General features: G+C 39.4%; 5 protein-coding genes and 1 long non-coding RNA gene across 13 annotated transcripts in view; 4 read left to right on the top strand and 2 right to left on the bottom strand.

Annotated features, from left to right (window-relative positions):
• The first annotated feature begins 4,358 nt into the window (after window positions 1-4,358).
• Window positions 4,359-12,825, top strand: LOC108098261. Its single transcript, XR_001771826.2, has 2 exons — window positions 4,359-5,923; window positions 12,008-12,825. It is a non-coding gene; the product is annotated as an uncharacterized LOC108098261 (long non-coding RNA).
• LOC108098260 (mitochondrial pyruvate carrier 2) lies at window positions 12,807-13,683 on the bottom strand. Its single transcript, XM_017201060.1, has 3 exons — window positions 13,510-13,683; window positions 13,414-13,454; window positions 12,807-13,344 (listed from the first exon to the last, which is right to left on the bottom strand). The coding sequence occupies exons 1-3, from the start codon at window positions 13,613-13,615 to the stop codon at window positions 13,069-13,071; spliced, it is 423 nt and encodes a 140-aa protein (XP_017056549.1). The 5' UTR covers window positions 13,616-13,683; the 3' UTR covers window positions 12,807-13,068.
• A 300-nt stretch (window positions 13,684-13,983) lies between these two features.
• Window positions 13,984-15,894, top strand: LOC108098267. The gene is made up of 3 exons (XM_017201065.2): window positions 13,984-14,446; window positions 14,997-15,068; window positions 15,398-15,894. Exons 1-3 carry the CDS (start codon window positions 14,045-14,047, stop codon window positions 15,803-15,805), a joined length of 882 nt encoding a protein of 293 aa, XP_017056554.2. The 5' UTR covers window positions 13,984-14,044; the 3' UTR covers window positions 15,806-15,894.
• On the top strand, window positions 15,886-20,950 carry LOC108098266 (carbohydrate sulfotransferase 13). The gene is made up of 3 exons (XM_017201064.2): window positions 15,886-16,173; window positions 19,490-19,961; window positions 20,022-20,950. Exons 1-3 carry the CDS (start codon window positions 15,886-15,888, stop codon window positions 20,249-20,251), a joined length of 990 nt encoding a protein of 329 aa, XP_017056553.1. The 3' UTR covers window positions 20,252-20,950.
• A 717-nt stretch (window positions 20,951-21,667) lies between these two features.
• On the bottom strand, window positions 21,668-22,673 carry LOC108098187 (electron transfer flavoprotein regulatory factor 1). Its single transcript, XM_043209316.1, has 3 exons — window positions 22,541-22,673; window positions 22,325-22,455; window positions 21,668-22,227 (listed from the first exon to the last, which is right to left on the bottom strand). Exons 2-3 carry the CDS (start codon window positions 22,364-22,366, stop codon window positions 22,012-22,014), a joined length of 258 nt encoding a protein of 85 aa, XP_043065251.1. The 5' UTR covers window positions 22,367-22,455; window positions 22,541-22,673; the 3' UTR covers window positions 21,668-22,011.
• Window positions 22,674-24,172: 1,499 nt separating this feature from the next.
• Window positions 24,173-24,519, top strand: part of LOC108098212 (transmembrane protein KIAA1109 homolog) — a 29,400-nt gene continuing 29,053 nt past the window's right edge. For all 8 annotated transcript variants that reach the window (XM_017200978.2, XM_017200981.2, XM_017200980.2 and 5 more), the window contains exon 1: window positions 24,173-24,475. In XM_017200978.2, coding sequence (XP_017056467.1) covers window positions 24,353-24,475 — 123 coding nt within the window. In that variant the 5' untranslated portion in view covers window positions 24,173-24,352. The remainder of the gene's footprint in view (window positions 24,476-24,519) is intronic.

The raw sequence follows: 24,519 nt of genomic DNA on the forward strand, positions 1-24,519 counted from the left end.
TATTAAAACCTTTTCACAATAAAACACCTCTTGATGTAACTGTTACACTCTTCGAAGTCACATTCTCTATCATTCGACCAGGATTTGCATTAATCACATTGTTTTTGGTGCCGCTTGCCAGGTGGGGCACAAATCACAGCTTTGACAAACGGTGAAACTTTCACAGCGACAAGTCCGCAAATTTGCCCTGGTTTCGCAGAACAGGCAACCGAAGTAGAAGTATCCAAGTTTGCAGATCAGGCCCCAACGAAAAATCAAAAGAAAAGCCCATGTAGGCCCCGTTGAATGCAAATGACGAATGTTTTCGCGTTTTTCAGTGATTTTCCACTGCCATTCTGCACTGCATAAGAACGCATTTTGAATGCAGACGAGACGGCTGACCGACAGAGTCAACATGGCAAATGAAATTAATATGCGGATGGTGCTCGCCTAAGCTGAGGCTCTCCAATTTCGAAGGGGGGTTTCTCCACCATAGCCACCACCCCCCGTCGACTCAATGGCCGATATTTGAACTGCATTTTCTGGTGCTGGGCAGACAATTCCTGGCGCTATCGCGATGCCAAATACGCGGCCAGGCAAAAAATCGCCGACAGCGACAAAACAGAATAAATATATATATATGTGTATGTGGAGACAGAAAAAGGATACAGTGTTCTGGTTCGGAGGAAGGAATATTCAAACGTTTTCGCATCCTGTCAGAGGATGCCAGCAAGGGGCAAAAACAATTTCGTACATTTAAATGCCAGCACATGGAACATGGAACGGGATGATTCCTTCTTTATGGCATCCTCATACTCGCACAGATTTTTGCTAAAAGAAAAATATTGTCTAAAGCGAAATGTCGCTTGTGTCTTACCCTTCGTACAAAACACATAAATCTCGGCATATGTGCATTAAATTGCCATCCCGGATCGGCTAAAGTATTTCCCCAAAAACATACTTTAATTGCCACTTCAGTTTTCAATTGTTTTTCTATTCGCTTAACTTGCACCTTCCTCGGCTGCTCTGTTCTGGATGTTCCTCCTCATCGTCTGTGGACAAACTTAATGACCTGAAAACATTTCGATAATGTGGGTGACTCTTCATTGTCTCCGCTCGCCAGTTTGTGCGGGCTTAGGAAATTATCAACTCAACGCCTTCAGCAAAAAGCGAAAAACGGATGGAAGGTAATTTCCAGGAAAACGATTAGAAATTCTTGTTGGTAGTGCATAAAAAGGGAAACCAAACGGTTTTCGGGGTTTAAAGGGCTTACAAAAAGGAGTGATAGATAAGGCCAACAGACTAACATTTTAGGCTAAGTCTGTAATGGTAAAGATTGCCTGGGTGAAGCATTAAATACTTTAAGAGTAAATTCAAAATCCCAAATTTTAAAAAAACAGATTTACTTTATTTTACCCGAATTTCCGCAAGTTTGCCCATTCACTCACAAAGTCCTTTAGTTACCAATAAAAAAACACTGCGGTTTTTCTGCCAAGGCAAGTGAACCCTTTCCATCCGCCTCCTCCTTTGGTGTCCAGCAATTTGGCAAAAACCAAGTAAAGGCCACGTGACTAACATAACCAAATACAGTTATAGCCATCGCCGTCTCGGTGAGCAAGTGCTCGAAAAATGTTTTGTTTGGCAAAAATCAAGATGTGTGGCGTCCTCTCGCTTTTTGCTCTCAGCCTGATCCCCTGACCACTTTTCCTTGGGCTTTTACTGCCCAGTTAGAAGAACTGTTGGCAACAGTGAAGAGATTCTTGGTAAAGGGGGATATGTGTTTAATAGGGTGTTCTTGAAAAGCTTTGAGATCTGCGTTATATAATTTAACATATTTATACATTTTATTTATCAATAGTATTGCAATATATGAATAAAAACATACAAAAAAATGTTGTTATTTGTTAATGGTAAAATTTTTTTTAACATTATTAATACAATTTGTATTATATTATATTTACTATATTATAAGTCTTATGACATCTCATATGATTTTAAAACTGTTTTTTTGCTCTTATTTTTTTTATATATTTTAAAAACCAAATAAATATTGGGTGTACCCTACCATGCACTCGTATGTTTATCTTTGGCCTGCCCTTTGTCTCGCTGAAGTGGTGCAGGAATTCGCAGGGAAAGTGGTTTGGGTATCGAGGCCGGCGTTGTTGTCCTTTGGCGCTGTTTGGGCAATAAATAAACGTTTAGTTGGTAGCGGAAACAGGGCGACAGCAACAGCAGTTCCACCGATTCGCTTGGGGGTGTGGCCCACGAGGAAATGGCATTAGATGGCGGGTGCAGGTGGGGTGGTGGGGTGGTGAGGTGGTGGAATCCGGAGGAGAAAACTTGTTTTGGCCTCTGGCAGCACGTGCTGCTGCGGTCAACGTGTGGCTCGCATTGTTGTCACACTTTTTGCTGCCGGTGGTTAACTGACTCCCGTCCTTCGACCTTCGCTCTCCGCCGGGCGGTGACCATTAATGGCCGCGTAATCGGTGCTCAATTAACACACACGGGCGTCGGCTCCACTGGATGCACTGGAAAAAAAACTATGTGTGAAAAAAATTATACTTTTAATAAAATTTTAAAATATACGTTACTGAATAATCCATTGATTTTTTTTTGGCCATAACTTGAAGATATTTGAAACTTTTAAAATATTGTATTGAAAATAGTATTCCATAGTACGACTTCTTTCAGTGCAGTTAGAACATTGTGGCCTTTATTTAACATGCATTTATTAGAAATTTATTAGCACTGGTTACAACTTAACATCGAGATTTTTGCTTTTCGCCTGCATAAAATTTTTACACTGGCGCCAATCGTTTCATAACTCAGACAAAGTAACCACTCAGGACGGGAGCGTATGGCTGGCTTTTCGATCCTGTAGGTTTGGGGACACTCCTAAGTCCACTTATTCTGATTGGCATCGAATCCAAACGGAGATGTGTCCTTGCATGTGCTAAAACCTGTTGACCATTTGCATTCATTTAGCTCAAGGAGTTCTCGAAGGGCCTTTGCTTTGGCCCTTGAGTCTCTGAGTTTCCTTTGTAGTTTTTGCACTTTTTAGTGCCTCATTTAAATTCTAATTTTATTGCAGCGTTTATGCTTTTGTCGAAAAGCAGCCATGTAGTTATATATTTCTGGCAGATCTGCTCCTTGCTATTCGAACTGCAACTGCATTCATAATTGGGGTGAAAAATTGATTGTTTCTCGGCAGATTACCTTGCTTTTGGTTTTCTTCCCCAAGAACAATTTGGTAAGATAAAAGCTTGATTAGTCATGACAAGAGATGGAAAACAGATTCAATGCTTAATATTTTGGGGATTTTATAAGTCACCATTTTTATTCCTTTTCAGATAAAATGTTAGGTTAAGTGCAAAAATTTATTTGTAGTAAATAAAATTAACATTAACTGAAAAAACTGAACCATTTTGGAAGCATAATAAAAAAAGTAACATTTATATATTATTGAACTTATATATGTACGCCCTACCAAAAACCACGTGCTAGTCATAAATCATCTTATTGTAATGTTTTTTGTGCTCAATACCGGAACAGTGAAAGCTAAAGAATATTAGAATATTTAAAGACTTAAAAATATTCGAAATTACTCAAAAACTTTTGAACAACAGCGGGCAGAGCAGAGAGACCGCAGCAGCAGAGGAAAACGAGCTCTGCCACTGAAACGAAGAATTGCCGAGTGGCACCCGAAGTTCCACGATTGTTTTCCAAGGGGGAGGGAGGATCGTTCGCTTGGAGCTCCGCCAGTTGGGCGGGAGGTCGGGGTTCAGGGGTTCGGAGAGCAGTGGCAGTTTTGGCCTGTGCCAATGCAAGGAGAGGCGTAGCCCTTTTACACTTGAAAAAATGGTTTCAAACTTTTATTTGGAGTGTTATAAAAATAAAACATTTTTTTTATTTGCATAAGATATAAGTCCTCAGGAAGGAAATAATTTAAATTTGTGATATTAAATTTTTTTTCTTGACTAAAAAAGTCATAAGTCTCTTTTTGCAGATAAATAGATTTTTCTTTGCTTTAAATAATTAATGATCACTTCACCTATAATTTACAATGGAACTTAATATGCTTAATTTTGAATTGTAGAAAACTGAAAAAATTTTTGTACACTTCCAAATAACTGAAACCTTTTTTCTTTGACTGCATCAGGGGGCAAGAGAGACTGCAAGAAGGAGACCCCGACGACGACTGTGACAATGACGACACACAAACCAGAGACAGAGTCAGAGACAGAGAGAGGGAGAAAGAGACAGAGACAGAGCGAGAGGACTGCGACAAAGAGAACGCCGGAACGGAACGTAACATAAACGTGAACGTGAACGTTGCAATCGTTCGAGGGCCTCTGGCTCGCTTTTTGGCAGGCCGCGCGGCCAGTCGTCAGTCAGTTGGCCAACAAACTGGTAGCGTCTGGTGTGGCGAGCCAACAAAAGGCTGGCAGGGCGGCCAACACCGGACCCGGCCCAGAAGTCCGGGTCCGGGTCCGGGTCGTTGGATCCACCGCTCCGCGGCTGCACGGCTGCCAATTGAGCGGAGTTTGGGTCTCAATTTGACGCGTAGCCAGAAGAGCCAAGAAGAGTGGCCACCGGCCAACAACAAAAACAGGTGACGCAGGATGCGGCCAATGGCGAGACCCTCGGCGAGGAGATGGAGGAAACGCAGCGCACTTCTTTTTTGGCCACGGTCCGCGTTTGATTAGCCAACTCAAACATCAGGGCCAAGATCAGGGCAATTGACAGCTGCTCTCCCTGCGTTTGGCACCGTCACAAGCACACAGTGTTCAACGGTCACGGATGGACCACAGTGGAGCCTGGGCAGTATGCAACACCTGACGCTGCCCGCCCGGATACCCACGTCCGTCTCGATGATACAGCAAATAAGAAACAGTAAATAAACAATTAAAAAAAATAAAACATGGAGTATCTGCTCCGCAACTGCCAATGACAGCGACAACAACCAGTTGCTCTGTGGCCCAAAAGTGAGTGTGTAACAGTGTGTGGCTCGTGAACTGACCAGCAACGTGCCAAAAGCGAAAGGATGGAGGAGGTGGCGGGCCCTCTGGCTCGGACCCAAGCGGCAAGAACAACTGCCATTTGGCAGGAGCTGATTGTTTCATCTGGCCAGGCTTAATGAAAGGACTCTTCCTGGCCACAAGCCGTCAAGTCGGGCAAACGCCAGCGGAGCCCCAAAGGATAAGCATCGCCACAACATCGGTATCTCCAGCGGAGGATGCTCCAAAACAATATTTAACCATGTAAATTAAACTAAATACTACTCAATGGACTAAGATCCCCAAAGGAAGCCTTAACATCAACTCCAAAAATCTATATATACAAAAAATTAAATAAAACTGCAACTTTGAATGACAAAAAACCCTTATAGATAATAATAAATCAAAGTGTCAACCATTGACTCTTTATAATAAAATTCAACATAAGACTTTACAAAAATAATACCAATAATTTAGTTGACAAAAAAAAAACTTTGAAAATAAAAAAAAAATATATTCAAATTATCCAACCAATAACTATTATTCAAATAGTTAAAATAGTGCTTAATCCCCATATGAACCATAATCGCATACAATATAAACATAAACTACTCAACAAGCAATAAAATGAGCAATAATTATATAACCCCCAGCAGTCGTTATATATATAATACATAAAAACAATTATTAATATACAATAGTACCAAGCATAAACAATGTTGCAATACAATACGTATATAATTCAATGTCAAAAGTTTTATAACGCAAAGAAATTTTGTTTATAAAAAGCACTTTCAAACAATTATATTAAAATTGTATCAGCGCGGGAAATCTTCGGTGTGGTAAAAGAATAAGATGTAAAACACAGCTCAAATGGTGGGAAATAAATACATCGATTGAAGATTATGGAGTGGAAACATCTGAGTGCGGATAAGTGCTGAAAAATGGTAAGTAGACAATCAAGCTACCTTTTTATTAAGTATTTAAAATATTAATTAATTTAAAAGAATTTTGATAGAAGTGTTATTTTACTTCTATAGAAAATGTAATCAAACCCCTTTACTATTATCGATTTTAAAATGATTAACCTAAAAAAATACATTTAATCAGACATTAAGAATATTCGTGCATACGAAAATATAAGTTCTTGTATTATGACGATAATCGTCCACCAAAAGAGTGAAAAACCCTAACCCCCAATAGAGTTAAGAAAGGGATGTCATTGGTAACAGCCTGGCGCCACATAAATAAGCCCAAATGCAACACAGAAATGACAACGAGAATGCTAAATGCGCCACAGGAGGGCGTGCCCGGTGAAGGACCATCCAACATTTTCTCGGGGACCAAAAACGAATTTATAGGCCTGGCCAAAACTGTTAAAGAGCTCACCCACAACTGGAGATTCGCCTTCTCCGATTCCTGTCGTTGACTGCTTATGGTTCAATGAACAGCCACCAAGGATGAGTTGTCTGTGTTAGAAGGAGATTCCCAACCAGACTGTTAGCCAGACCAAAAACCCATCCATCCTCATCCCAGAATCCTACAAGATGAAACGAAATTCATATATCAGAAATTAATCTCATAGACAGATTTATTCTTTTTTGACTGAGCTCACACACGCGTCGGGAACTAAAAAAAACATGCCCAAGTACATTGTACTTTAGACAATTAAATTTTGGGCTTTTGTAGTTTCCGATTGAAGCCATAAAATTGGATAGTTTTATGTTGGATTTTAGAAATTTTAAATGGGAAAATTTATGAGCGTCTGCACTGATGAAGAACAACAACAAGCTGCAGCAATCAAAAAGTTGTACAAAGATTTACGATCCATTAAAACAATTAAAAATATACCCAAAGCTTTCTAAGTAGTTAATTGGCCAGAAAGAAGAGGGCAGCAGGAGAGCCAAAAATTAACACGAAATTTAATTGCCAAGGACTTGGAGCAGGACATTCTGGGAGCGCATTCCCTAATGTCTCCACATTAATTTTGTCTTCGCTTCGTTTTTTTCTTTTTTTTTTTTGTATGCTGGCAATGGTCGAACATTTTTTTGCAGCCGTTGAAAAGGAATTTGTTGACACCAACAATGTTTCGGACATCCGGGCAAATAATTCTCTTTTTTCCCGCCAGGAAATTGGCAACTACGCCAAGTTAAGTTCCAAGGCATTGTGTCCTTTCCTCTTGACTGGCTGCATATGTCCAACAAAAGGTCCTTTCCTCCGCCGTTGGTCATTGCGCTTTATCTCTGTTTCCGCCAAATATTCGATTCGGTATTCAAATTCCGATTCATTGCAGCGAAAGGCTTGAAGATTTATGTCCTGCATTGATTTTATTGATGGCCACGGGCCGAAGAAACATTTTTAAACGTCCGCCAAGTCGAGCAATTAAAACTAATTGAATTGCCAGTGAGAAATTGTCAAAGCGAACTTTAAATGCATATCGACGGCGATTTAAGTTGAACATTCATTTCCTCTCCCCTCTGCTGCTTTGTGTGTCGGCATCAGACAAACCATAATTCTCAATGGCCTAGACGGGCCAAATAAAACAAACAAACAAATAAATCGCCAAATTATGATTTTGGCTAGCGCTTCCTTCTGCTCCTCCTGCAGTCATCAGCAGTGGAATAACAAACAAAAAAAAAAAACAAAAAAAATCGCACAAGAAGAACTTTGTCTGCCTTTGGTCCAGTCCAGTAATGATTTACTCTATTTGCATATTTTTGCACTTATAAAAATGCACAAACGATTTTTCATTTTCATTTTTCTTAAAACTTATTAGTGCGCCTCGCCAGCCTTTGAACTGTCCGCTCCTATTTTTTTTTGGCAACTTCGGCTTTCCTTTGCCTTTTTTTATAATGATGGTCAGGCCTTTGTTATTTATTTGTTATGCATTTGGCCCGCAACTTTGTCCTGCACTGCGTATACGTTACGTGTGAGGGTCGGGGTGGGGACTCCTTCTTCATTACGTATACGCCGCATTGTCGCAGTCTGCAATTGGCAGCGACTACAAGTCTGCGGTAGAGATTCTTCTGCTGCTTATGGCCAACACATAACAAATGTTGCATCTTACAAGGCGTTTTATTCTGTATTTCAAAAAAATTGGCTTTACCAAGAAAAAAAAGAAGAAAAAAAAAACTTATTTATTTTTTGAGACTTCTTCCTTAATACATTTTTTTAAGTACGAAAAATATGATTAATATAATGTATATCTTTTGACCTATTCAAACCTTTCCACCATGGTTTTTTCAACTCTTTTCTCCAATTGTTTCAGCCTTTTTCGCCCTCTTTTGAGAGTGTTTCCCACATTCCCTGGAGCCCAAAACGCACAAACATAAACATAAACAAAAACGCAGCCAGCAGTCGATGGCTTCTTGGCCGGGTGCTGCCAAGATTTTTGGCATCATCGTTGGCAACGCATCCTGTGGAATGCGAATCGCGTGTCTGTCGCGTGGATTGGGGTGTTGGCAACGCTTTTCCTTCGACGGGGTGGCGCCTCTAACTTGGCACTCTCATTATGATTTTAATTGCTGACGCACATTTTTGACGAGCTGCCCAGTTCGGCTGCTACGTCACCGATTGTTGTTGAATTGGCCAAAGAATTCTTGGCCAGAAACCAGCCAGCAGTTGCCAACAGGTGTCCAATTATCATTATGATTGTGTTTATCACCCACCAACACACACATGAATAAAACCAAATAATGACGTTTGATTGGCCTTCGGCAAGGCCGTTTGTCGTTGGCCAAATGTCAACGTCTTGTAAAATTTATTGGCCAATATTCAAGCAATTTTTTTTGAGTTCCCCGCTTTTTTGCTTTTTGGCAGCCAGTTAATATTTGCAGCCTGCCAATTTCCCGATTACGATTTTCTGTTTTTTTTTTTTTTGCATTTTGGGGTGCTTGATTTTGTCTTCTTTCTTCTGTTTTGATTGACTTTTAGTTTTCGTCAGATTTTAGAGCGATGACAACGCTTCTCTATAAGTAAATAGCCCCCTCTATAAATTTTCACTGCAGTTAATAAAAATAAACAAAACATGTGCTTGTCGACATAAACACAGAGCACAATATTTTTTCGTACATTTTGAAAAAAAAATATACAAAAAAATGCAAACAAATTATGCGTGCTAGCAGTTGAAAAATTTGATTTTTTTTTTCAAAATATTATGTAAATTTATACGTTGATAACTATATGCATATATTTTGGTAGTGTAGAAAATCATGAAAGAAATAGCGGTGCAAATAAGGTTCAGTGATGTAATACTCAAAGGGTACAGCTTGAAGAAAACAAGGATGATTGCACAACAGCCTTCCTTCCGAACCCCCAATTTAACCCAATTAAAAGCTTGCTCATTCGATAAATAAACTGCAGGCTAACTGCATCTCAAGGTTCATTTGTTTACCATAAAACACACACGCCGACGTGCAAATTAAGCAAATTCTAATTAAAGCTAAGAAAAACTAACACTAATTACAATTTGTGCCGTCGCCCTAAAGACAGAGGCAAAAACACAGACGGATGGAAAAAACGAGCCACACAAAAATTCATTTTCGATGAAGCAACTGAAATAGATTAAAACGAAATATACAACCAGATGCATCTGTATCTGTATCCGTACCCGAATCTGAATCTGTATCTCAGCCAGTGCGAAAGTATTAGTTGTGTCCACGAAAATAGAAGCAGCGGCGACGCTTTCAACGCGTCTTTGCCCGCGTCAATTGCGCGTCATCGCAACTCAAAGATCCAAGAACACATAGAGAGCCAGTCTGAATACTATTTATATGTGGTATATAACACAGTCGGTGGACACCCGCCCCTTCCGCCCCTTTTATTTATTTTATTTTATTTTTTTTCGGTACATAAGGGCAGGCGACAATTCTGCGCAGTTTTCTCGGGCTTTTCTTTTTCGGTCTTGACGTTTTTATCGCTTTTCTGCGCCTTTCGCCTTCGGCTTCGATCTTCGGCCGTCCGCCCGTCAAGTGTGTCCGAAAATAGCAAGGTAAATGAAAAATTCAACACGGCAAAACGAGGCAAAATCAGCGACCAAACGAGAGAAAATTCAAACAACAAAAAATAAAAAATCAACTTTTAAGCAACCCAAAATGCCGAATTTCGAATGTTCGCTTCTAGAGAAAATAAATAAAAGCAATTTTCTCCCTCGGAAAATCATTGAAAATATTCGACTACATATAGAGATCAGAAACAACAACATCATATATTAGAAAAATATAAGACAGCGTAATTTGCTTAAAACGTCAAAGACTTTTTGCACTTTTTTCTATCTGTAGCATATATAATCCCAAAAACTGTACAAAAATTTTCTATATTAATTCGTTCCGTATGCTTTCTATAATGAAGACTTTTCTGTAGGGGGTAAATCATATATTCTTCTTGTGGATTTCACAGAATTTTATGGTCATTCTTTTGGTCAGGCTTTTGAGCGTTGCAAATTTAAATTAAAAACATAAACTTAATTTTAAGTTTTAAAATCGGTTATTAGAGCTGACGGTATTAGAACATACATATGTGATGAGATCATTGGAATATTTATGACTGAATAATGTAGAAGAGGATTTAAGTTTATGATCTATTCTTTGCGTAACTTGTCAAGTGCTTTAACTTACAAATGGTTATATTGTTGAGTTTTCTGAACTAGGAAATTGGAATTTTATTTGGTCTTATGGTATATACACTTGCTTTCTTTTTCGAAAATCCCTAACTGTTTTGCTTACATAAGACCACTTCAAAGCCATCACTCACTTGACATTTTAAGAATTTCCGCCCATGTCCAATAGTGAATAATGGATGGGGAGGGCATATAGGCAAAAATAAAAACCACAAAGATTATTTATCATAATTTGCCAATGATTGTCGTACTAAGCTCATAAATAAGACAGCCAGCTGTGTCGCAGGCAATTAACAGCAAATGCTGTAGCCTTTCAGCCTTTGCAATCACTTTTCCTTCTGGGATATTTCTGGACCACTTGCCTTGGCCATAATTCACGTAAGTTAAACACGTGCGTGTGAAATTGGCGGGTAGAGGGGTGACAGAGTGGTAAATAGTCTGGAATGAATATAATTTCGGGCTAGCCGCAATTGGCAGCTGTTCAATAACACAGTTCCTGACCTGACTCAATGGGAAAACTCTCCCGAAGTCATTCAGTCGGCGGAAAAATAATGAGGGGGCTGAGATAGAGACGCGTTCCGGCAAACGATCGGAGCAGACGGCATGTCTGCTGCGCGCCTCGGAAACTTATTGGCAAAACTCCATGATCATAAATTATGTCGGCTTCATTTGTTTACGCATCGGCCGGCAGGTGGCGCTTTAATTACATGACAGCATGGGGATTCCCCCGCAGAATCTCATCGAGTCGCTTGCCAAGATTCAGCATTACGCAATAAAGTTCATTGCCATCCCGCCCGTCTTTCAGTTGCTTTCTTTCTCTCACATCATTTTTTCTAAATTTTTTTTTTTTATTTTTTGGAACCGAGCGTGAGAAAAATTCTAGGCAAGATTTTGGCAAGCTACCATCTTGGCAGAGGCCCATTACCCATTCCACCACCACCACGGTGGCACAGTGGCCCAGGTCTTTATAAATTAGAGATAAGAATAGATGGGCGGGATGAATCAAGTTTGGGGAAGCCGGTCCCGAAAATGAGTTCGATGGCATAATGAGTGATAATATATAAATTTTAGATATATTAATTTGGAAAAGAGCTATTTTTTAACAAAAAATATCTTTCTTTTATTAACCTTTTTTGTTTTCAAAATTATTCAAATTTTGCAATTTTTAGAGCATTTTAAGACTACACAACTACTAACTACTTTAAATTCAGCAAATTGCATAAAAAAATAGAGTTTCGGATCAGGTTTTATAATCATATTAAAAGAACTGAACCCAGAAAATAACTTGCATTTTTGGCAATTGCCAAAAAATTTGCGAGATTAAAGCTAAGTCTCTTTCCATCCGAAACTTAAAACAAAGCAGTCATTTGGCATCCAAAAGTAACGTAAACCCCCTTTTCCTCCCTCGTTGCAGCTGCTGAAGGCCCAAAGGAAGCCTTGTTGGCCAATTGAGGAGGAGAGCCAGAAAATCGAGCCGACTTTCCGCTGCAACCGCCGAAGGCCTGACCAACCAATGGCAACGAACGGCGGCGACGAAGCTCGACGAAAACGGCGGAGTCCCAGGAATCCGAAGGAAACTAGCAGCCCTGCAGTGCATTTATTTTGGCAACGCGACAAGCGGCCTCCCCACACACACACACACACAAACAACAAGGACACTCTGCCCCGCTCACATGCGCATCGAGTGGTATACGTAATATATCAAGTATACGCCTGTTGGCCGGCCAGTTCACAGTTTGTGTGCGTGTGTGCAAATGGGCAAAAACGAGTGTTGCGAACTGCATTGCGGGGCTGCCAACGACTTCAGCCAACGTTCCCGAGGACATCGCACTCCTCCCAAACAGGAGGCCAAACGACGAGTCCTTTGCAAGCAGCGCATTGGCTGCAGGACGACCGGCGACAGGACGACCAATCACCAATCACATCGGGGCTTGTGCGCACTATCCCGGCCGTACGAAGGACGGAAGGCACGGCATCCAGGACCTCAGCCGGAGACTCCCGGGCCGATAGCCATACTTAGATATTATGCCAACAGTCTCCTATATTTTAGTTCTCTAGCAGTAAGCCACATGCCCAAGCCGACGCCCCCGGAACAACATCCGAACGGGGGCGTGTCACACTAGTTTATCGATAGAGTTCTTAGTTTCAAGCAGAAGCTATACGAAGATGATTTCAAGAATGCATAAGAGAAAAAGGAATAAAATTTGTAAAGCTTCAGAGCGGCACAACAAACATTATGGTTGTTTTTATTTAAAAATATGGATTGTCAATTTCAAAAGAATATTTCCATGCACTGCATAGCAATAATTACTCTTTGTATTGGCGATCCTTTTTATATTTTCGGACTTCTATTTTCATTCCAACTTTACAAGGTTCTTCAAAGATTATCAACTTCTTAAACGATCTTCTTTTATATTCCCGTTTTCTATAAATATTAAAACCAATAGTTTTAGCTCTTGTATCCTTTGTAGAATTTCACCATTCATCCTCCGAGTGGAAGGGAAAGTTAGTATGACTGTACACTGCATTCTTGGCATTTTGATTGCGCCATCTCAAGTGTTTAATTATAAGATAACTCTGGATGAAAAATACGGCTATGTTGACAGCTAGGAGACTGTAGTTCTTGGGTGTTATAACCACTGAGTAGCGGGACCAAATTAATCCCGTAGCAGCCAAGGCACCACACTGGTTAAGCGAAATATTTGGAGCAGGACGGTTTAAAGTATCACTCAGCCCCGCCAAAACCAAGGACTGAAAATATAAATTAATGAAATAATTTATGTATTATATTATGGATGCCTTAGCTTATTAAACTCTCACCCATTTAAACATCGGCGCCCAAAAGAAAACAGTACGAGGACCTAAATTAAAAGGATTTCGAGTAGTTTTTATATAATAAAGGGGGGACTAACTCACCTGCTGGCGATTGCCAAAATGGTTGCGCTGCTTTTGGCACAACCTTTTCTACAGAATGAATTACGACATTATAGAGCTTCGACAATGGTCCCGTACCTTTTGACATTTTTATGGATAACTAAAAATTTTTAAAAACCGAAAAGGAGCAAATTGAAAAAAAGAAAGAAAAAGCTAAGTAAGCTATATTGGAAAATTTTTCTTTATTTCTTAATCAATATGTGTAGATGAAATGTGTGACTCCACTATAAGGCTTATATGGTTGTACGTTATTTGCTAAAGAATGTTTTTTGTTAAAAAATTCTTTTAAATTTATGTTTTGGAAGCGAAACAAAAAATGATAATTCCTAAAAGTATAATTTAAAATTAGAGCGCTCCATCAGGTTTACAAGCTAGGTATCGATATATCGATAGTCGCGATTGCGTATTTCGACAAGTGTGGTCACCTTAATAGAAAAACAGCTGTTTCCGCACAAAATTATCAAAACAAAACAAAAAGAAAATTCAAGATATTTTAAATCGAAGTAAAAAAAATACGATGGAACGCTACAGAAGAGAACGTTCGCCTCACAGGGAAAGGCGAAGGGATCATTCGTCCTATAGAGAAAGAAGAAGGGAACGCTCTCCTCACAGAGATAAAAGAAGGGAACAGAGAAATGTTCTGACCTACAAGAAGCTGCAGAAAATGCCGGTAAATCTTCGAAAGCAGGCTGTTCGAGAAGCCCGGAACCGGAATGAGAAAATCCAGGGAAAGCGGAGGGAGCGCCGAAAGAAGCCTGATAATGTGACCTCAGCCCGCCGCGTTCGCAACAACTTCGATCGTTCCGAACACAATGCAATGTTGGCCAGCACTTCAAAGGAACTGCGACGCATCCTCCAGGAGTTCGAGACCCTCTCGGACATTCCCCATGATATTACACCCATAGAGCTTCAGGGGGAGGTATAATCACCCATTGCTTTGTGATTAAATAATACAATTTTTTTACAGAATCTATACTACTTATCATGCAAAAGATAAGCACCATATTAAAAATTAAGCAAACAGTTTTGACCAATTATTGACCATAATTTAACATTGTTTTGATTAGATGTTTAAAATTTTCCCACAAATGACGTATCAAACTCATTATCTGCATAATAAAAGACTGCAAAATTTTAATATACATTCATAGAGCCCCAAAGCTCTTAGTGCTAATAATGATTGACAAAACTAGATCGCCCATAATTCCAACGAAAAGCAAATACAATTAACAGTCATATGAACAGACATATAGCCACTTACTCCTTCCAGCCCACCAGTACCGGTTGCAATTAACACATCGAGGCGTTCGTTCTTGCAATGCTTTCGTCACCGATATTGGCCATTGACTACTGACCTACTGCCGAACACTCAATGTGCTAATTGGAGGAAATTTATTATGAAGATCTCCGTTCCCGTTACGGGTTTTTATTGCACTGGTTGTATTATAGAACACATTTCATAATTCCAGATAGCCATCGCCGAGGGAAATGCCACAACGATCCACGTGCAGCGGGATGGACTCAGCACCCTCACCGTAGTGGTCAGTATTCCCTTGAATTGATTTATTTCGCAGCTGCTTGCACTCGCTTGTTAGCCGTTTTTCAATTAGCCTCTCACAATAATGGACGGAAAGTAATTTAATAAATAGCAAGTAAAAGTAGGTCAGCTATTATAGGGTAATATATTTTCTAACGCGAATTCGTATCGTATAATTTACCATAATCGATGTGTGCACCTGCTAAACCAAAAGTATTAGCGTATCCTGGTTTCTACCTTAAAATTAAGCTTAAACTTCTCTTTAGCGACCACACTCTCTTTACTGCCCAGCTTTGACTCTTTTCTAACTTAATTGCGGCCGGTTTCTTGCAGCTCCACCAGCGCGAGCCGACGATTGCACAGCTGAAGAGGGCAATTGCTTTGATCTCGCGCGCCCAGCACAAGCGCAGGCAACGCGAACGCTACGAAGAGCGTCTTCGGCGTCGGGGAATCGGCGACGACGACTCCGACGATCGTCGGCAGAAGCAACCAGTTGCGGTGGCCTGCTCCACCGGCGAGTTAGTTCACTCCGCTCAGCGCAACGGGCATGATCATCGCGCGTTCGTCTCGTGGCGATTTCTATGGCGCTGTTTCGGACTTCTCAACGTGGACACCAATCAGCCGATTGACGACCGACGCTCCGGTGGCAGGGCCACTTTGAAAGAGCTGGGCATTGAGAACGCCGCCACCCTGAAGTTTGTCCATCGCGTCAAGTATTTCGGGCGCCAGCGACAGAGTTAATGAAATCGAAAATCAATGATAGAGCCTCTAACGATTGTCAACCATCCGATTCGAAAGTCGGACACTAAATCGCGGTCAATATGGATCAACTGGTTTGGCTTTCGTTTTGCATTTCACTCGGTCTCTTGCTCCTGGGCAATTTCTCCGCCGGCCTGCCGTTCGAGGATGGCAACAATAACAACGTCAAGATCACCCGCCAGAGTTTGGAGCTGACCCAAACCATCAACATCCAGCGTCAGGAGTACATGCAGCGGCAATGCGAGCTGCTCGGGGAGCACAGCCAAACCCTGGAGGATCTCAGCGAGCTCCAGATGGATCACATGATCGTGGACAGGGAGCACAAGCTGCTCTACTGCTATGTGCCAAAGGTACGGGTGTAAAAAGAAGAAAGGGAAAAAGTATTTAGTTGCTGCCTCAGCAAATTGAATTTCGAAAAGGGAGTGTGCTTCAGCGATTCAGCGTTAAATTTGGTTAAGTTATTACCTGAAGAACTCAATTACTTATTAAAAAAAAAATTAAAATTAGTTAATATAGAATTTTCACTTTAGTTTTTTTTCAACATCGTTTCCATAAAATCTTTATTAACTTAATCTGAATAAAAATAAAAGGTTAGATCCCTTGTGTCGAACCAAAAATCAGATCAACATACATACATAACTCAAAATCGGCATCTGTGATTTGATTTGACTTCGCTTTGTTTATAGAAACTTGTTTTTCTTCTACAGCACGCCTTCTTTTTCAATTTAAAGCACATGTTGAGCTTCTGCCGATCTTGTGGCTTGTGGCATCAGCTCGATTGACTTTGATGGTATGTTTATTTGCCCTACAATTTGTCGCAAACTTTAGGCGATATCGCCGCAGACAGTGCTCCAAATAATCAGATTTCAAGCCATAAAATCCCAATAGTGTGACTTACTTAAGTGGATTTATAGAGGGTTGCATTACCAGTGCATTTGATTGCTAAGCCCGCGCGCCACTTCTGGCTTATCGAAAAGGGGAGTCAATGCTCGTGTCAGCTTTATTCATATATGTGCATACAATATAGTGCTGATTTCACGCGATTTAATGATCAATTACAGCAGCAAGAATTCCACTTGAAGTCGCAACAGTGACCTCTGCGAAACAGGCAGCAATTATAGTCGAGCAAGTCTGTAACTTGTTGCTTGTTCATTTGCAAATCATCTCAATGCGAAAATCTTTCGAGCTCAATTCAAAGGCCATTGTTCTTTAAAGTTTTTGATTCGTGTCAGTCTATTTGATAAGCGTAATTTAAATAAATATTTCTGAAATAGAACAATGTTGATTAAGGCCTTTTGAAGGCATCGAATGACGTCCGAAACAATAGATAGAGATTATTTCTTTACTTAATTAATTTGGTTTCCATCCGGGGACTAAGATTTACCTAATTGGATTAGGAAAATAAGTTTTGGGAAACAGCTTTCGGAAATTGCCTTCACAGTTTTTCCTTATCAATCAATGCGTTATTGAAAAACATCAAACCAAAACTATGCGATTAGATTGCGGGGTGCCGGTTTTCAGGTGTTTGAAGTTCGCTAAGTTTGTGACACGCGTGGAACCAAAATAGCTCAATGCTTCATGTCGAACCTTTGAACCCTTACTTTAGAAAATGAATATCAGCAAGTTATACTCGTAGACTAGTCTGTAGGTAATTACTGGAATGACTTTTGAATAGGAAATGTAAAAAATGAGTTTTCTTTATTAAAAACCTTACGTATGCATAAATTTATCAAAGGCAAATTCAACTTACAATTCAATGGCTTAGATAATCACACTTTTTACTAGACTGAGCTTCAATAGACATTATCCAGTTTTCTAGAATCCACTTAGTTAAACTGAACTGAACACACGGAGATTGTATGTAAGTCGCACGATGTCATTGAAGTATTCCACTTGCCAGGGGGCGTGTCTGTGGAACATGCCACCTGAACGTACACCTGTTATCTTGGCATTTCTTCAATTACTATCATCGAACATTAGCGCGACTAGTTTTGATTTCACCACATAAGAGGGGTCATTGGAGCGATTAGAAATTTCAATTGCCGGCTCCGCATTCTCATTCGCCACTTGTTGAGTGGCTAGTGAGTTTAGCTTTACATGTTCCCAGCTCGTTCTTCCGTGAAGTCGTAAATTGTTTATGTTTGCCCTTGGCCAATAGTTCCCCAACCCGTTTTCGCCCCTCGAAATGGGGGCTCGCCACTTTGGTCGGGAATTTTATGCGACCATCGCGTGTTACTTTAATGGCCGTAAAGAAATTGCGTTAGGTTTAACATGATGCGTTTTATTGTAGCTTACGTGTCGAGAGGATTTTCATCATTACGCTGACCTTTGAACTAATCATGTAATTCATATAGGATTGGTAAAAGAACTCATGAAAGTCTTCAAACTTTACTAAGGATTTAACACAATCTTTTAGGATTTTTGAAGAAAAATGTTGTAGCTGATGAATTGCTGAAAAATAACAAACTACGTCTAACATTTTATTCAACATTTTACTTTATCTGGCATATTGACACATCCTTAAGTATTGAAAGTTGTCTAAACATTTAAAAGTAAACGCTCACTCTCTAAGTTGACTTGCTGAAAAGTAGAGAAAAAAAAGAAAGGGAAAAGTGACTTCAAGTAGATAGAAACTTGAATCTTCAGGATTGCCTGTTGGAAAATGTCTATTAATTGTTTACAAACCATTAATCCATTAATTTCGCCTCAGACCGACATTTTGACATATCTTAACCTTGCCGCCGATCTTTTTCTGTATTTCTGTATATTGCCTCACATTTTTACCTTCTCCACTCCTAAACGTAAATCCACTGTATATGGAAATGTTTGTTTTTGTAATGTGAAATGTTTTTGCGGTGTTTAATTGGTCTCGACATTGCCCGGCCAACTAAATGTTTATATACACTCTGGCACGTATTTATGTACATAGTTTAACTCTGCAGTTGTTTTTGTCTCTAGTTTTCGTTAGTTGACTTCAACAACTTGACTTATTGCCCAATGCGTCTGAGTAGGGAAACCCAAACATCCGGACATCTCTCTTGGCGAAATTTATAATTTATTGCACTGGGCAATTAAAACATTAATTAAGCTTATCATCTTAAAGCACTGAAATTTTTGAGGTTTCATTTAACGGTAAACCTTTGTTGAGTCGTAAAAAAATCCAATAAGAAAACGATTTTAAAATCGGGTCACTTGACTTTTGCTTCTTTTTCCATTTACTTTCGAATTTTAAAGGTACTTATTCTTATTCGACACCTGAAAATATGATAATGGTTGACCGATTTAACAATTATTGATAATGGTTGACCGAATCATAAACAGTACTAATGTCTATTAATAAGCAGTGAATAGTTTTCAAATGAGTGTACAGAATGACACCTGCGCATAGATTAATCAGAGAACTATCTACTCGAACCACTCATGTAGACTTTTTTTTTGGAAAAAGGGTTGATGTGTTCCTTCTTATCGGTGGTTTACAATAATTATGTTTACCTGTGAAACACGCCACAAATAGGTGATTCACTTCGAAACAACCAAAGTCGTACATTTTCTTCGAAATATTTCATAATATAAACGAAACTGAATTATTGTTCTTGTTTATTTAGCCCAATTGGCAGAAGAATAGTGTTCAACTAAACAATTTGAAATCGTTTCTTTGTTTTCCAGGTTGCCTGCACGAACTGGAAGCGGGTACTGATGATGCTCTCGGACAAGTGGCACAATGGTACGGATCCTCTCCAGATTCCGGGATCTTTGGCCCATTCGGTGGGAATGTTTACCAAACTGTACGACTTAAGTGAAGCGGAACAGCAACAGGTTCTCAGCGAGGAGTATACGCGATTTATTCTTGTGCGACATCCGTTTGAACGACTGCTGTCCGCTTATCGGAATAAGTTGGAGGGGGATTCCCCGAGTGCCAAGTACTTCCAGTCACGGGTGGGTCGCCAGATCGTGAAGGAGCTTCGGCAAGGAGCCAGTAACGATTCCCTAGAGCATGGTGACGATGTAAGCTTTCAAGAGTTTGTCCAATATCTGGTTACTCCCGAGCTAAGTCGAGCCAATCAGTCGGATTACAACGAGCATTGGGAAGTTATAGCCAAGCTATGCAATCCATGTGTGATGAAATACAACGTAGTGGGTGAGTCTTAAATTGCATTTTGTGAAAAAGCTGCTGATTAACGAACTATTTTCCTTTTAGGCAAATACGATACTCTTTTGGACGATTCCGCACTGGCACTTTACTTGGCTGGAGCAAGCAATCTTACATTCCCCACTGGCCACAAACCATCGACCACAAGGTCCAATCTGCGCAAATATTTCGATCCCCTGCCCATTGGTGTCATTCGAGAGTTGTACGATATCTATGAGGAGGACTTCCGTCTCTTCAACTACGGATTAGATGAAGTCCTTGGCTTCGAGTTTGGTTGATTGCGATCGCTTGCTGTCTCTTTATATTTACAAGTCACCACCATAACGCTTTCCACTGGAAAAGATTGTGATTTTAGGATAGGATTCGTAGAATTGTAGAAGTGCACTCCCATGCGAATATTAATTTAATTATGCATACCTCCCCGCGCACAAATATTTTCCAGGGTTTTGATTTTAGGTCCTCCAAAGCAACGTTTGTTTTTTTTATTTTAATTAGTTTTAAGAAACTCTAAGTGTACAATTTAATACAGCCATAAAATGATAAACAGATGTCATTCATTGGTTTGTTACTGGTATATCATAAAATAGGTAAGGCATATTGTAATTATTGTATCACTGCCAAAACTACATGCAAAACCCAATACAAAACCCGGGTTTACTCCTTCGTTTATTTGTCAAGGAGAACCCTCATATCCGAACAGTCACGGTTAAACAACTTTCATATAGTAATGTAAAATTCTCGTCCGGTAAATTCCAAATTTTGATGTTGAAGGGGCTGACATTTGTGAACGCATTAAGTATGCGTATAAATCTGTATACGCAGTACATACTTGTTTTATTTTCATAGATTTTTTGTTACCAGTTTGTGTCAGCAGGTTAATTTTAAAGAAACAACTTGTGCTTAATTGATGAATGTGTTTTTTGTTTACGAAAATATGTTATCTTGTTTGGTTAAATAATAAATTCGTGTAAATCAAAGTTATACCACTATTTTTGAAATTTTTTTTTAAACGTTTTATATCAGAAAAATCGAACGCCACTCTAAAAATAACATTCAGCTTATCATGTAAAAAATTAGAAAACCGCACAAGCGCTTTTCAAAATTCCTAAACGCTCTTATCAATGAAAAGCTCGCTGATAAAACTGTATAGGGAATAGTTTATCTAATCTCCCTTTAATTGCAATGAAGCTTTCATGTTTTCGTCAGCGCGAAATAAAAAGCTCAATCAAATCGACGGCGTCGGAGGTTGTTTATCACCAATACATGAACAATTAGAGGCAAGCGTGATCTATATACATATATATTTATTTATATATATGGGGGCGACCCGCGATCAGCGGTCAGATGAATTTAAATACGCAATATTGTCAATAAGCGAAAAGGAGACGGCGCCCAACGCAATTGGGGAAAGTTGGCAGACGAAGCGAATATCTGATAGATACTTTTATCTCAGCGACATATCCGAAATAAACGTAGATAAACATACACCTGCCAGGCCCCTTCCGGCGAAATCGATCCAAGGTCACAGCGCAGAAAGAAAGTAAAGATCCATTTACTGAAATCAATCCTAAGATTCTCAAAAAGGGCACTTAAAAAATCGATCTAAAAGATAGTTTAAATTGAGAAGTACATATTTATACAAACCTATCAGATTTATTTTCGTTCAGTGTTTTCAATTAACTTCGTTTTGGGTATTTTGGTTTATTCAATGACTGCTTCGTTTATTCGCTACGTCCGTTTTTTTCGCTTTTTTTTTTTTTGTTTTTGGCTGCCTCAATAACAAACTTTAAGTTAGACATTGACAAGACATTCGAAATTATTAATATGTATTTTTTGCGTGTGTTTTGGGTTGACTTTGCTTTGGCCGAACAATAAGCATTTATGGGTGTATATATATCTTGTATCTTTTTGTGTGCGACAAGCAAGGCATACGTATCATATTCTCACGATCCCTCCCTCCTTCGTACTCCCGTCATCAGTCCTTGAATTTTCGGACGATTTCCGCATCGCTGCCACGCCTTCATTCCGCTTCGCCCGCTTAGTCATTGTAGCTATAGCGCTGCTTAACGCTCCTATACTTTTTTAGGGAGTACAGGGCCTCCACCTCCTTGGCCAAATAGCGTCCTTGGGCCAGAAGGGCCACGATCTTCTTGGGATCCTGCTCATCCTTGTTATTCATGAAGGCATCGTGGATCTGCTTCCTGAACTTTTGCGGCCCGTTCAGGCCGGGATATTCGCGGCCCAAATACTGCAACTGCAAGTGTTTACGCAATGTCAAGTGGGGTTGGCATAACTTTTTTTTTTGGGTGGGGGTGCGGTGGCACGTGCAACCCGGAACTTCCAGAACTTACGTGCTTGTAGAGGCTAATGACTTTCGAACGCAGTTGTGACATCACCAGTGGTCAGCGGAGTTTTTTTGTTTGTTAAATGCAAGTAATCAATTAATTTGCAGCTGCTTTTCTTGGCTTCGAGGAATTTATTCCTACCGACGTGATATAAGAAAAAAGTTGGTCTGAACGTTAAGGGGAGTCGGAAAATTTGAAAACACTAATTTCTGATTGCACTACCTTGATTGGTTAATTGTTTTGCTCAGTTTCAAATTAATTTTTAATATGCACTTCGCATAGTACCGTCCGCACGTCTGGGTTCTTTCACGTTTCGATCAAATTTGTTTTTAATAAAATAATTAATATTTCACGATATACGATTAGCTATCGATTACATATCGATATGTCGAAATATAATCGGTCAGCCAATAAGTGCAAAACAAACCGCCACTGTTTTGTAATTTTTAATAAAAACAACAAAAAAATAATTAAGACACTCTTTTCATTAGCAGTGGACTAAAGAATTGAAGGGGGTATTCGCCTATATTTTTCTACCAGTGCACAGTGGTTGATTCCATAGGCCAAAAATAAAAAAACAAAAGTTCGAAATTGGTCACTTTTTGTCTTAAAAATATTTCTTAACAGATCAATAAAACGAACAGTATTTTTATTTTCGATCTATTTCTTTCCCTCGCTTTACGAATAGCGAGAGAAGAGAGACAAAGAAAACACTTGATCGTTGCAGTGAACGCAGCTTGAAAATTAGCTCTTACAAAAAAATTTTATTTAAATATTAAATCGAGTCCGATCATCATCAAATAAAATGAATTACGAAAATAAAGGCATGTACTATAAAACTAATTAATTTTTATGTCATTATGTGTTGTGTTATTGTTTTAAAATTAGTGTTTCATTAGTGACCTTTCGAGTGGCGAGTTTTTATGTGTACATAGAATTTAGATAAAGAAAAAGTTGTGATCCCAGTCTCACCCAATAATGAAACTTGTTTATTAATACTAGTGAGTGTTTTCTTAGACTATGTTTTAAATTTGAGCTGCAACTTTTTGCAACCTTCAGACTTATTCCCTTTTTTGTGTTCGAGCAAATTTTGTGTTTTGTTGTTTTCGTGCATATTTTGTGTTTTATATTATTTTTGATTTTGTTTGCTTTGTTTTATTTAATTTAGAATATTTTATTTAGTACATATTAAAAGCCTACTATATATTTAAACAACCTTTGTATTTTATTTTTATATTATTAATAATTTATTAATTTAATTAATAAGGGATTTCCGTAGCCTGAAAGTATGCAATTGAATTAATGTTTCAAAATGATGTTTTTTTAATTTTTTAGGGCTTTAACGAATGGTTTTTGCATTTTTTTTTAATATTCTTGATAATATTGGGTCTATATAGCAGTACAGAAATTTTGAGCTCCATATTCCAACTGGAAGTATTTTTGGCCGCCTTTGCCATACAAGATCAACCAGTGTGCAGTGGCATACCTCTGCCATACTGCGACTTTAAGCTAGTTGAGCATCGCTTGTCAGTCAGCTGTTCGCGAAGAAGAAGAAGAGGAAGGAAAAAAGAAACAATGGGAGTGTTTGCGTTCGCAGCGAAATTATTTTTATTATTTTCGCGGTAAATAGCAAGCAGATATCGAGCAAATTTAGCTAAAACGCGTTCGAGTAGTTGCAACTCTTGCTGTGATAATAACGGCAACGCGCTGCCCCGAGATAAAAGCGTGAAAATTCGAAACGAAAATTGAGACACCCGCGACCTCCGATACAAAGTGGGAAAAATCGAATCTGTGTGCGTGTGTGTTTACCCGTAGTGTGTGTGTGTAGAATAGTAAATTAAATTTAAGTTTTAAGGATTGAGCAATCCATAATCGAATAATGCCATTATATATAGCCTGCGATCGGTGATAATGAGTGCGGCGATGAGTAATCGATAATCGCAGGTGCGAAATTTGAGTAGCAGCAGCAGCAATAACACAAAAGCAGCAGCACACCTAATCCGCCCCGCCTACAAACACACACACATAGCAGCGATGGAGGCGTTGGAAGTGGAGGACACCAGCGACGACAGCCTTCCAATGGGATTCCCAGAAGTGGGCACCTGGAACAGCACCCACAATGTCTCCCTAAACGACATGAATCTGGATGCGCGCATGGTAATAATACGCATTAATGTAGCTTCCATTTGAATGTGAAACTG

Source organism: Drosophila ficusphila, unplaced genomic scaffold (assembly GCF_018152265.1).
Source record: "Drosophila ficusphila isolate 14025-0441.05 unplaced genomic scaffold, ASM1815226v1 contig_797, whole genome shotgun sequence".
NCBI classification, from domain to species: Eukaryota; Metazoa; Arthropoda; class Insecta; order Diptera; family Drosophilidae; genus Drosophila; species Drosophila ficusphila.

What these genes read in the sequence shown, in the direction of transcription:
- LOC108098260 (XM_017201060.1), bottom strand. Translation starts at nt 13,615, where the DNA reads ATGTCAAAAGGTACGGGACCATTGTCGAAGCTCTATAATGTCGTAATT. An exon ending in ATTTTGGCAATCGCCAGCAG is followed by an intron (nt 13,455 to 13,509) that starts GTGAGTTAGTCC and finishes CTTTTAATTTAG; the next exon opens with GTCCTCGTACTGTTTTCTTT. An exon ending in GGGCGCCGATGTTTAAATGG is followed by an intron (nt 13,345 to 13,413) that starts GTGAGAGTTTAA and finishes TTATATTTTCAG; the next exon opens with TCCTTGGTTTTGGCGGGGCT.
- LOC108098267 (XM_017201065.2), top strand. Translation starts at nt 14,045, where the DNA reads ATGGAACGCTACAGAAGAGAACGTTCGCCTCACAGGGAAAGGCGAAGG. An exon ending in CCATAGAGCTTCAGGGGGAG is followed by an intron (nt 14,447 to 14,996) that starts GTATAATCACCC and finishes TCATAATTCCAG; the next exon opens with ATAGCCATCGCCGAGGGAAA. An exon ending in TCAGCACCCTCACCGTAGTG is followed by an intron (nt 15,069 to 15,397) that starts GTCAGTATTCCC and finishes GGTTTCTTGCAG; the next exon opens with CTCCACCAGCGCGAGCCGAC.
- LOC108098266 (XM_017201064.2), top strand. Translation starts at nt 15,886, where the DNA reads ATGGATCAACTGGTTTGGCTTTCGTTTTGCATTTCACTCGGTCTCTTG. An exon ending in TCTACTGCTATGTGCCAAAG is followed by an intron (nt 16,174 to 19,489) that starts GTACGGGTGTAA and finishes TTTGTTTTCCAG; the next exon opens with GTTGCCTGCACGAACTGGAA. An exon ending in GATGAAATACAACGTAGTGG is followed by an intron (nt 19,962 to 20,021) that starts GTGAGTCTTAAA and finishes TTTTCCTTTTAG; the next exon opens with GCAAATACGATACTCTTTTG.
- LOC108098187 (XM_043209316.1), bottom strand. Translation starts at nt 22,366, where the DNA reads ATGTCACAACTGCGTTCGAAAGTCATTAGCCTCTACAAGCAC. An exon ending in TCATTAGCCTCTACAAGCAC is followed by an intron (nt 22,228 to 22,324) that starts GTAAGTTCTGGA and finishes AAACACTTGCAG; the next exon opens with TTGCAGTATTTGGGCCGCGA.